The 12683-nt window shown below is 50.5% G+C and overlaps 1 protein-coding gene across 1 annotated transcript in view; it reads right to left on the bottom strand.

Annotated features, from left to right (window-relative positions):
- Window positions 1-4471: 4471 nt before the first annotated feature.
- Window positions 4472-12683, bottom strand: part of COG7 (component of oligomeric golgi complex 7) — an 88229-nt gene continuing 80017 nt past the window's right edge. Inside the window, exons 15-17 of the mRNA XM_040458770.1 lie at window positions 11379-11493; window positions 9261-9404; window positions 4472-6765 (exon numbers count right to left, since the gene is read on the bottom strand). Of these exons, the coding sequence (XP_040314704.1) occupies window positions 6599-6765; window positions 9261-9404; window positions 11379-11493 (426 nt within the window). The 3' untranslated portion in view covers window positions 4472-6598. The remainder of the gene's footprint in view (window positions 6766-9260; window positions 9405-11378; window positions 11494-12683) is intronic.

Genomic DNA, 12683 nt, shown 5'->3' with positions numbered 1-12683 from the left:
GTAGATTCCTTAATGCCCCTTACCCATTTAGCCCATCCCCCCTCCCACAACCCCTCCAGCAACCCTCTGTTCTCCATATTTAAGAGTCTCATGTTTTGTCCCCCTCCCTGTTTTTATATTATTTTTGCTTCCCTTCCCTTGTGCTCATCTGTTCTGTGTCTTAAAGTCCTTATATGAGTGAAGTCATACGATATTTTACTTTCTCTAATTTCGCTTAGCATAATACCTTCCAGTTCCATCCATGTAGTTGCAAATGGCAAGATTTCATTCTTTTTGATTGCCGAGTCATACTCCATTATATATATACACACACATCACATCTTCTTTATCCATTCATCCATGGATGGACATTTGGGCTCTTTCCATACTTTGGCTATTGTGGATAGTGCTGCTGTAAACACAGGGGTGAATGTGCCCCTTTGAAACAGCACACCTGTATCCCGTGGATAAATGCCTAGTAGTGCAATTGCTGGGTCGTAGGGTAGTTCTATTTTTAATTTTTTGAGGAATCTCCATACTGTTTTCCAGAGTGGCTGCACCAGCTTGCATTCCCACCAACAGTGCAAAAGAGATCCTCTTTCTCCACACCCTTGCCGACATCTGTTGTTGCCTGAGTTGTTACTGTTAGCCATTCTGACAGCTGTGAGGTGGTATCTCATTGTGGTTTTGATTTGTATTTGCCTGATGAGCGATGTTGAGCATTTTCTCATGTGTCAGTTGGCCATCTGGATGTCGTCTTTGGAGAAGTGTCTATTCATGTCTTTTGGCCATTTTTTCACCGGATTGTTTTTTTTGGGTGTGAGTTTGATAAGTTCTTTACAGATTTTGGATACTAACCCTTTATCTGATATGTTGTTTGCGAATATCTTCTCCCATTCTGTTGGTTGTCTTTTAGTTTTGCTGATTTGTTTCCTTCACTGTCCAGAAGCTTTTTATTTTGATGAGGTCCCAATAGCTCATTTTTGCTTTTGTTTCCCTTGCCTCCAGAGACGTGTTGAGTAAGAAGTTGCTGTGGCCAAGGTCAAACAGGTTTTTGCCTGCTTTCTCCTCGAATTTGATGGCTTCCTGTCTTACATTTAGGTCTTTCATCCAGTTTTTTGTGTATGGTTTAATAATGTAGTCCAAGTTCATTCTTATGCATGTCGCCGCCCAGTTTTCCCAGCCCCACTTGCTGAAAAGACGGTCTTTATTCCATTGGATATTCTTTCCTGCTTTGTCAAAGATGAGTTGGCCATCTGATTGTGGGTCCATTTCTGGGTTCTCTATTCTGTTCCATTGATCTGAGTGTCTGTTCTTGTGCCAGTAGCATACTGTCTTGATGATTAAGCTTTGTAGTACAGCTTGAAGTCCGGGATTGTGATGCCTCCTGCTTTGGTTTTCTTTTTCAAGATCGCTTTGGCTACTTGGGGTCTTTTCTGGCTCCATACAAATTGTAGGATTATTTGTTCTAGCTCTGTGAAGAATGCTGGTGTTATTTTGATAGGGATTGCATTGAATATGTAGATTGCTTTGGGTAGTATTCACATGTTAACAATATTTGTTCTTCCTATCCAGGAGCATGGAATCTTTTTCTATTTTTTGGTGTCTTCTTCAATTTCTTTCATAAGCTTTCTACAGTTTTCAGTGTATAGATTTGTCACCTCTTTGGTTAGATTTCTTCCTAGGTATTTTATGGCTTTTGGTGCAACTGTAAATGGGATCAATTCCTTGATTTCTCTTTCTGTTGCTTCACTGTTGGTGTATAGGAATGCAACCAATTTCTGTGTGTTGATTTTATATTCTGCAACTCTGCTGAATTCATGAATCAATTCTAGCAGTTTTTTGGTGGAATCTTTTGAGTTTTCCATATAGAGTATCATGTCATCTGCAAAGAGTGAAAGTTTGACCTCCTCCTGGCTGACTTGGATGCCTTTTATTTCTTTGTGTTGTCCGATTGCAGAGGCTAAGACTTCCAATACTACGTTGAATAACAGTGGCGAGAGTGAACATCCCTGTCTTGTTCCTGACATTAGGGGGAAAGCTCTCAGTTTTCCCCATTGAGGATGATATTAGCATTAGGTCGTTCATATATGGCTTTTATGATCTCAAGGTATGATCCTTCTATCCCTACTTTCTTGAAGGTGTTTATCAAGAAAGGATGCTGTATTTTGTCAAATGCTTTCTCTGCATCTATTGAGAGGATCATATGGTTCTTGTCCTTTCTTTTATTGATGTGATGAGTCACATTGTTTTGTGGATATTGAACTAGCCCTGCATCCCAGGTATAAATCCCACTTGGTCGTGGTGAATGATTTTTTTAATGTATTGTTGGATCCAGTTAGCTAATACCTTGTTGAGGATTTTTGCATCCATGTTCATCAGGGAAATCCAAGCAGGTGATTTTTAAAGTTCTTTTTGGGTTGTCCTTGATGCAGTAGACTTATGACTTTTCAAATGCCATCTACTATACTTCTTTGGATAGCAGGGACAGAGATGGAGAGAGTAAGACTCAAGCTGGCTTAAATGAATCTCAAGCAGCTCAAATGATGTTTCAGTCTCTCTGCTTTCCCAGGCAGGCTCTCCTTACATTACAGCAAGAAAGCCCATCTGCAACCCCAAACTCCCCAGCTCCCCAGCTCAGTCAACAGGAGAAAATACCTTTTTTCCAGTTGTTTCAGCACGTTCCCAGGTGGACTCTCATTGGTCACTGGTTGGGTAATGTGCTTATCTCTGTACCAATCAGTGTGACCAGCTGCATAGGCTGCTTGGATTGGTCAGCCTCTGCCCATACCTGAGGCCAGGTGGCCCCCAGCAGAATCACATGGTTCTAAGGTGGTGGTGGGGGGGTGGGGAGGGGAAGGAGGGTCATTGCCAGATAAAATACAGGCCACCAAGTTATATATGAATTTCAGATAAACAACAAATTAATTTTTTTAAGTTTAGTTATTTTGAGAGAGAGAGGAGAGAGACAGAGTAGGAGAGGAGTAGAGAGAATCCCAAGCAGGCTCCACACTGTCAGCACAGTGCCCCACGAGGGGCTTGAACTCATGAACTGAGAAATCACGACCTGAGCCAAGATCAAGAGTGTGACGCTCAACCAACTGAGCCACCCAGGCTCCTCAACAACAAATTAATTTTTTAATATAAGTAAATCCATATAGTATTTGGGAGATATTATACTAATCATTTATTTTTCTGAAATTCAAGTTTAACTAAGTGTCTTGTATTTTTAATTGCTACATATGGGAACCATGATGGCTCTCCCCAGAGCAATCAGGGAGCTGTTGCCAAAGAAGAAAGGGGTCTGTCGGGTGCTGATGGCTGACCACCTGCCAGCCCCAGTCGTGAAGGAGCCTGGGCATCTGAGGGCTCAGTCCTGCCCGTCTAGAACACCTGGGTCCTTGGCTGGGATGGCAAACAAGCTGGCCTCCCATTAAGTGCCCACAGTGCACCTGTGGGGGAAGGAGGTGCCAAAGACTTGGTGCCACTGTGGCCAAAGGCAGCACTGTCAGGGATTGTGTGTGGAGGGCCCAGGGGAAGCCAGGTTTCCCAGCTCGGGGCCAGGCGAGTCTGCAGGCTGGAGTCACAGTTCTTGGTGGTTACCACATTTACTCCTAGGACTACTGCTTTTATTATGAGGGATAGTTGTCACCACTGTTATTATTTGTTGTTGGCATCAAATAATGGCTACATTGTATCAAACACCCCATGCCAGGCGCCAGGCCAAGTGTTTTGTAAGTCTTATTCCATTTAATTCTCATAACCACGGAGAACTATTGCCATTCCATGGTACAGGTAGTAAGTTGAGACTCAGGGAGGTGAAGTCAGATGCCGGAGATCACTCTTCTAGTATGTGACAGGTAAAACTCCAGCCTCATCCTCTTGCTGCCAGCGGTCATAAGAATGCCGGTCCCTTACAGGAGCCCAGGGCTTTCGTCTTTACTGTCTCATCTGATGCTGTGGGGGTGATTTATTTCTTCAGCTCCTGGCTTTATTTTCCTCTGTGTTGATGTCCCACTCAAATAGGTTCTCTCCATGTGCTGCTCTTACCCCAACAGGTTCCAGACTCCATTCTGTCCGCTGAGCAACTTCAGTGGGAGAAAAGCTCCCCTTTCTTGTACAGTGTCCCAGCAAAAGCCCCGAGAATGAAGGCCATTGGGTCGGCCTGGGCCACATACTCATCCTGAACTCAGAGTTCTGCCCAGGATGTTTTGCAGCAGGAGTGGGAAGGGTGCTCCCTGCCCCCAGAGCTCTGTGTGGACGTGTGACAGCAAGGCCAGGCTGATGGGGGGCAGCGCCACCCCTGCTCGTAGGGCAGCCTTGAGGGCCAGGGTGAAGACGGATGACACCCCATCTCCGAAGCAGGCTCTGAGGCAGACAGACAGGTTCCCCTCATCCCTCCGGACATGGAGGAGAGGAGCTCTGTCCTGTTCCCACCCTGGGGCCATCAGAGACTTTCAGGGCTGAAAAATTAGGCTGGCAGGACCCAAAGTGCCCAGAAAATAGCATTCTGTAATTCCCATCTTTACCCCAAAAGGGATGGTAGGTTACAGACAATGGAGACTATGAAATTAACATTCACTGTGCACTTGCTATGTGCTTCACCCGCTGCTGTATCTCAGTGGCTCTTCAAATAACCCTGAGTTAGGGACCACCATGGCTCCCATTTTTCACATTAGGAAAGGAGGCTCAGAGACTTGACGTGACTTCCCCAAGGTCACATGGCTGGGAGGTGGCAAAGCCAGGAATCAAGCAGCTCTTACAGACACTGGCACAGAGGTCACCCCAAAGAGATTTCCACTTTCCACAGCACATTTCACCTTCCAGGCTTCCGGCTCTCGCTTCTTCGAGGCAGGAGCCAGGCTCGATCCCTGCCAGGGACAGTCTGTGATCCACCACATGAGAAACCAAAATATTTTTCTTGGTGCAGACTCACAGTTCTTTCAGGGCCAGCAAAACTGGTTCTGAGGATGTGAGGACAGAGCGCATGGGAACCCCTGGATGACAGAGCCAGCGCAACACCTGCCCCGGCAGCCTGGAGGGGCTGGTTCACGAGGGGCCGTGGGCGCGGCGTGCCGCTCCCGAGAGCTGGCACGAGCCGGCGGACCCAGCTGGGGCCAGGCGGTGCTGCCTGCCTCCCGCTCCGTGGTCAGGACTGCGGGAGCCACGGTGCCAGGGACTCCAGACAAGCCCCTTACACCTCTCTCACCTCGGTTCCCTCGGGTGTAAGACAGGGATGATACATGCTACCTCGGAGGCTGTGGAGGGGCATAAGGGAGAGAGAAGTAACGCGTGTCCAGAAGCGGGAACACGCTTCACGTCGATTCCAATAATGGACGCCGAGAGACACTGCCCCCCTTCTCCCTTGCTCACAGAAACCCAGCTTCCTCAGGGCAACAAATCCTGCTTGGTCTAAGCCAGGCTTTCCCTGCTGGAGGGGAGTCTGTCCTCCCTCAGGCAACGTCTGGAGACCTTTCTGGCTGTCACAGCTGGGGAGTGCCACCAGCATCTGGTGCACAGCAGTCAGGACAGCCCAAGACGACAATAGTGCCCAGGCTGAGAAACCCTGGCTGGAGCCAGCCCTGACCCCATGTTCCCAGCCTCCCTTGCAGCCGGGGGGATGCCTGGTGACCAAGAAACAGCCTGTGAGGCCAAGGAGAAAGCTGCGGGGGCCACCGGGGAGGCCTCTGCCTCCACGGTGGGAGGGACCAAGCCCTCTCTGCCTTCATCACCCACCAAAATGCAGATGTGATACCTGCAGCTGCAGGAGTCAGCCCACCGGGAGGAGGCACACGAGGAAAAGGTCAAGATCACCAGGAGGCTAGTCCTGGTCCTGACTCCATCCAGCCACTGAGTCAGTGCCCACAGCCACCACCGTGTGACTTCTTGTTATTGAGAAAAATCAACACCTATTTGCTAAAGTCACTCAAATTACACTATTCTGTTACTTGTGGCCAATTACAGTCTTAACAGATACAGAAGCTACTGGCAAAAACCCTGACAGAATCCACATGATCCGTGAGTTTCAAAACAAGACAAAGCAAAAGCCCAAGTCCTCACCACGGCCTACAGGCCAGTCTGTGGTCTGGCCCCCACCGCCCCTCTGACCTGACTTCCTATTTCCATGCCACTGACCTTGGATGTGCCCCCGGGGCCTGGCCCACACGGGTCCCTCACTGCCATACACCTGTCTGACCTGCTGGTGTAGGGGCTGCCCCTCCCCCAGATGCACTCTGTTTCCCTGGTGCCACGGTCTGACATCACCTTCTCGGTGCCTCTTCCCCTCCTTCCTGGCCGGGTCCCAGTGCTTGGAGCACGGCACACAGGGGGCACCCAAATATTCATGGAGGAAAGAAAACAGCTTTCTTTTCACAATATTTATCAATTCCATTTTCAAGATCGGATCTTTTAGAAAATCATCTGAAAACCCTGCTCTAATAAATAATATACCTCTAATTACAACCCCTTTTTTTTGATTATACAAATGAACTGCATCTTTTTAAGACAAACCCTGTCCAACGCTGGGCAGATTTTTTGAGCAACTCCATTCTGCAGAGTTTCTGTGACCCTAGGACCCCAGACCTGTGCCTCTTCTTAATGGGGTGCCCGGGGGTGGGGGTCAGTACTCCACACCCCGCATGGCAGCCACCGTGGCGGCAAGGCGACGGGGCAGGCCTTTGCTGACCTGCCTGTAGTCCTCGGGTTTGCTCTTCAAGAGTGTCCCAATGTTCTGCAGGGGGCGAGATGGCTGCAGGCCCAGGGCGTCCATCACGTTGATCAGGTAATCTGTGGGGACGGGGAGCAGACAGACACAGCTAAGCAGACTGAGCGCCGAGCGAGACAGAGCTCTAGAGGCCTTCCTGAGTGAGAAACAGAGAGGTCCACCCCAAGACCCCCAAGATGCTGGGTGTCCACTCTGCCCCCATCAGCCAGGCCTTTACTCTGAGGGTTTTCCCAAGAGGATTAAACCTACTGTGAGCTCGGCCCAAATTCAGGAATTCTAACTGAAGAAAGGACTGGCCAACCCCACAGCGTTCCCACCACCCAACCACATGCTCAGCTCCAGCTGGACCAGCTGACCTCACCCAAAGCTCTATAGTGGGACTCCTCTGACTTCCTGGCCACACTCCCCAGTGGACCCCACCTACCACATGGAGAACCCAAGGAGTCAGGGGACACAAGGGCTTCTGTGAGCAGAATCCCCACCACGAAGTCAAGATCGGTGCCTAAGTGCACTGCAGTTCCCGTGCTAACCCCCTGGGGCACCAGTTGAGGATACATTCCTGAGCCCACCCAGACCACAGCAGTGAGAATCTCCAGGAGATGGTTCAACGACTCTGTCCTCCTAAAAAGTAGCCCCATGACTCTAACCAACACTGGCAGAGCGGGGAAGGAGAAAACTGGTTTCCAAGTTCGAGCTGAGCTCAGCGAAGTCCTTTCTCACTGAGTCTCTGCTTCTTTCCGTCGATGCCATGTAGTCAGAAAGGACAAAATGGGACAAAGCATGTGTCGCCATGGAAGCATGTGTCGCGGCTGGTAACCAAGTGCTGCCCCGACTTCCTCCTTCCTGGGCAGGCACAACCCGGACCTGAGGAAAGCTGCCTACGGCGTTCTCTGGTTCCTCTGCAGACCCCTGGCATGCCCTGCAGACGCCTGCCGACTTTCCATCAATGGCGGGGCTCATGTCTTCTCACTGACGGGACCGCAGCTCCAGGCACGGCCTGCATCTTCCCTGGTGTCTTCTGGAGGCTTCCTGCCCTGCCCTGCCCTGTCCTGGCTGGCTGGCTGGCTCGCTGGCTCATGTCCAGCCCAGGATGGGCTGCTTCCCAGGAAGGGCGCCAGCGATTGGCCAGGTACCTGTCGCCACACAAGTTTATCCATAACTGAGCTCCACTCTACTGGGAGCTAGGAGCTGCATCAGAGTGGCAGCCCACGGTCTCCCATGACACTTCTGTTTGACCAGCAGAGTGAGTCTGGGTTTTGTTTGGATGCTTAATTTATCTTTAAGGTGGCCACAGCCCTCCCCTGTGGTGCTACCCGTGGTGCCACCGCCTGGCAGCTTCACACACCAGCCCTGCCTTCCTGGCTCCTCACCACACTCCTCACTGTGTGAGCTCAGTAAACCCAGGGATGGCCGAAAGCTCCACGCCCTGCAGCTGGCACGCAACAGATGCTCCGTCACTGCTGAATGGGGAACAGGATTCAGGGGGACACGAACAGAGAGAGAGAGAGAAATAATAGGGGCAATGCCCACATCTCACTAGTTCCGGCACGTTCCGTCCTCAGTGCTTCTGTCTGTACTAACAGGGACCACGTATAAGCCCCTGAGTCTCCTCATCCATCTTCCCTGAACACTGTGCCCAGTGACGTGGAGAAGGGCTGGCTGTTCCTCTGTAACCGCTGAGAGTTGACGGTGGAATGAAACCAGGACACCTGGATTCCGGGCCTGGCTCTGTCACTAGTGGCTCTGGGACCTGGAGGAAGGCGCCTCACTTCTATCTCTTCTGCGGCTTGGCCCTGTGGTCCATCCAGGTCAAAGCTCTTCTAGGTCCCCAGGGAGCTGATGATCTTCAAGGCTCTTACCACCCTCTCCCCACCACCCCGAGAGCTGCCTCAGGTGAAGAGCAGACAGGTCAATGGAATGATACCAAGAGAGTGGGGAGACTCCCCTCCACCTGCCTGCAGCACCCCAGTCTCAGAGCACCACATCCTGTAGGGATGGGTGCCGGTGGGAGCAGGTGGACACGTGCCCCTCTAACCCAGGGGGCAGGCAGGTATCACGGCCTCGAGGTAGGTGGCCTCGTTATTCAGCACGATGGAGGGGGAGACCTCCGTCACATGCCAACCTTACAGGGGAGCTCTGAACGTGAACATGGCATCAGATGTGGGTATGAGGGCTCGGCTCAGTGCCTGGCATGCCTGGTGCGTGGTGACAACATTGGTTTGGGTGATTATACAAATGCAGCAGCAGAAGACAAGGCAGCACAACACACGTCTGTATCACTTACTTCGAGTCGCCTCACTGAAGCTCCCCTTAACAGCGCTCAGCCTCGGCAGCCCATCAGGATCCCCCAGGACGTTTTTCCAAATACTGACATCCAGCCTTCAACCCAGGCTTACAAGGCCAGAATCCCTGGGGGCCAGGTCTAGAGAATCTGAATTTGTAACACGCTCCACAGCCAAGCTCAGAGGTGAAGTCAAGGGGAGAGCTGGAGTCGACAGATGCCTCGGGCCCCAGCTGTCCCTCCCATCACCCATCCTGGGGGTGGGGGGGAACTCACCGATGTCGGTGACCAGCTGCTTGGTGGAGTGCGGGGTCAGCTCAGGGATCTGCAGGATCACGTCACAGTAGGTCTGCATGGTGGCTCTGGCAATGGAACCCAGCCAGTTATCAGCTATGTTGTCCAGCTCAGGCAGCTCATCCCCTAGGAGGGAGAAAAGGTCACCAGGAGGTCCTGCTCAGGACAATCCCATCACCAACAGCTTTTACCTTCTGAGTGACCAGGCCCACAGCACGTGTTGTATGCACAAACATGCCAGGGAGCTATGGTCTCAGTGGGGAATGCAGGGAACCGAAAACCATCACAACTTAGGTCAACTGGTATCGACTTGAGTGAGAAGAGGATTCAGAAGAAGAAACAGTCAGGGGAGGGAGAGTGATCTCTGTGTTCCCAAAGGCAGGGGACTGGGCATAGCCATGAGGGCCTGGAGGGAGGGCAGCCCCACACCAGCTGAGAAGGCGGGAGAGCGGTCACAGCCAATAGGGAACAGGCGGCACGTCAGGACTCAGACCTGGGCCAAGGCCACCAACCACTGATGAGCTGGGTGCCGCCCAACCTCTCAGAGATGCTCGTCGTCTGCTGTAAAATGGAGGGGACAACAGTCTTGCTGTTCCGGGGCTGCTACGGGAATCACCAGAGGCCTTGGCATGGGTCCAGTGTGTGTGCCACACACTTGGTGCTATGCACACAGTGACTCTTGGTGTCACACCACTTACGGGGAGGGAGAAGGGGTATGGAGGGGGGTGCAGCAGGGGGCAGTGCTGGGGGACCAGAGCTAGGTCACAGAGGGCTCCCTGAGAACCACGTGGACCCCATGTCGGAGGAAACAGGCAGTGGCTGCGGGATCCCAGCAAGACTGCGATGTGACAAGCCCACGTCGGGGAGAGCCAGTCAGGCTGGGGCGGGGCAAGGGGGAGGACGGAGCAGCCATTCTGGCCACACAGGCCTGAGCTGGGGGGTGGGAGGAAGGTGGCCACCTGATAGCAGAAATGGGAAGAAGGGGAGGAAGGAGAGCAACATTGAAACAAACAAAAAAGTATGGGGACGAGCACTGAAAAATAGTACATTTAGGAGAAGGTAAGCAAAGTGCTTCCTCCACCACCACCACCACCAATAATAATAATATAATAATAATACAGAACATAAAGCTGCATGTCAAATATCATCTGTGCAGACAGTGGCGTCCAGAGGGCATGTGGGAAAACGGAAACACCATCATGTTCGATGATGGGACGTCATGATTTATTCTTTCGAACCCATGACCTTGTTTGATATCTAGCATCTATACAACAAGCACAAACTAGAAAGTTAAAAACCAAGACAGGATGAACATAAACAAGCACAAGGACAAGAATGTGAAATCTAGGGCTTCCGCCCCAGAACCAGATGTGATTTTACTCTCACTGTGATACCTTCTTAAGCTGCTGAATCTTTCATATATCACGTGATTTTTCTGTTTGTCCAACCTTATGAAGGAGGCCTATAATATCCAATGTTAGGATAAGATGATTGTTGATCAGAAAGTATACGGTCCCTGTTCAACCTCGCCAGGCCCAGATCATGAGAAAAAGGAAAAGTTTTAATTCATTGTCATTTTACCTTGTCGGTTTAGAGATCTAGGAACCCTGGGGGGTTGGGAACAAGCTGTGGCCAGAGGCATCTGGACAGGAACATCACCTCTATGGTGAAGGGTTTATGTTTGTTCTCACGAGCAAAACTGTTCTGGGTGCCACTGTTCCCAGAGAGAAGGGGCTCGCATTCACCAGATGGGACCCTTGCAGACCCTGCTTCTACCTCCAGTGAGTACGTGTGACCCGGACCTGGGACCCTCGTGCCACTGCCTCCCCGGCTGAGGGGCACTGGTGGAGCCCCTCTCCAGGGACACCTGGCACACGGTGAAGCAGTCAGGACGCCCTGTCCCTAGTCTACTCTGTCCTGCAGAAGTTCCTCGGGGTCGGGGGGGGGGGGGAGTACATCAGGTGGACCCCATCTTTCCTGTCCCTATTTTAGACTCTCAACAACTCTCTCCCAGGGAGTCTGGAGAGGGGCGTGTGCGGGTAGGGGGAGGCCGGCAGCTACAGCGAGCCCCCTCCTCGCTTTCTGGCGGGCCCTTCTCACCTTGCTCAGGAGGAAAGGGCAGCTTCCCAGCATGCAGCGCCAGTTCCAAGGCAGAGTCCTCCTGAGTCACAAAAGGCTCAAGATTCAGGGGGAGGGACATGATATACTGCCCAATCTGAAACAGAAGAGAGCACTTTCAGCCCACACTAACACAGGTAATTATTTCTGCAGTACGTTCGCGTGCAGGCATTTAGGGTGCAGACAAAACCATTAGGCCTGGGGCAGCCCCTGATCTTTCCAGTGTGCAGTAATACTGACTGCTACGACAGCACCTTAAAAAAATCAATGGGAACTTGCATGTATATCACAGATTCATCCTCACACTAATGGCCTCACTATTTTTGGAATGCATTCAATGCAATCTCTACCTCAAATGAGGTAATAGATACTGACAAGCAATAATAAGTTGTTATTATTACTATTCATAGATCCCAAACCAGTAAGGTGCTAAGGTCAGCAAGTGCATGGCCAAGCAAGAGTTCAAATCCTGTCTCCTGGACTTGGCTGTGGGTCTCTTTTTTAGAAATGTTCTAACTAAGAGAAGAAAGGAATTTTGTTGGGGGGAAAAAGCTACTTATGAATTAACCTGGAGGGAAAACTGTTGTTTGGATAATACAAACTCTAGAAAATAAAGATCAACACCACCTTCTTGGCTGGTGGGGGCTCGTAAAAGACCGGATTACAAGACATTTGGGATGAGCCCACAAATAATACAGTGTTTGTCCTGTGTTTGTCAGACGCACATGGCAGTCATCATGGATAGACTTCAGACACCAGTTTCTATTAAAACTCATGCCTGTTTTGGTTTTAAGGTCAATATATGCTTTTGTTTCACAAATGAGGTTGATTTTCAGGTTATCACAACATATTTTTTTCTTAAATGGCTTTCAGCCTGTTGTTGCTTTTTGGGGGGTTCTATATTTATCCCATACATTTAAATTTACAGTTGATACTGATTCTGCAAAATGAAAGTCCAAGGATTATCCAAGTAAGATTTTCCCCTCCTGGCCTCACACACACCGACACGGTGGCAGACCCCCAAAATCTCCCAGCCCAGAGGGAGATTCCACACATTTCCAAATACTGAATGTGGGCTGGCTACAGTAAGTCTAAACATCCTATGGTCCATCATGCTAACAAAACAGAGTAGTTTGCTCTCCCTTTAAAGAGGTACACAGATGGTAAAATAAATGAAGTCAGCCTTTTTTCCTTTCATTTACTTAGTACAGTCTCTCATTCAAACTAGACAAGTGGGGGGCGCCTGGGTGGCTCAGTCGGTTGAGCGTCCGACTTCGGCTCAGGTCA

This window comes from Herpailurus yagouaroundi, unplaced genomic scaffold, assembly GCF_014898765.1.
Source record: "Herpailurus yagouaroundi ecotype Mexico unplaced genomic scaffold, PumYag 222, whole genome shotgun sequence".
Taxonomy (NCBI): Eukaryota; Metazoa; Chordata; class Mammalia; order Carnivora; family Felidae; genus Herpailurus; species Herpailurus yagouaroundi.
This window is presented reverse-complemented; position numbering and strand designations above follow the sequence as displayed.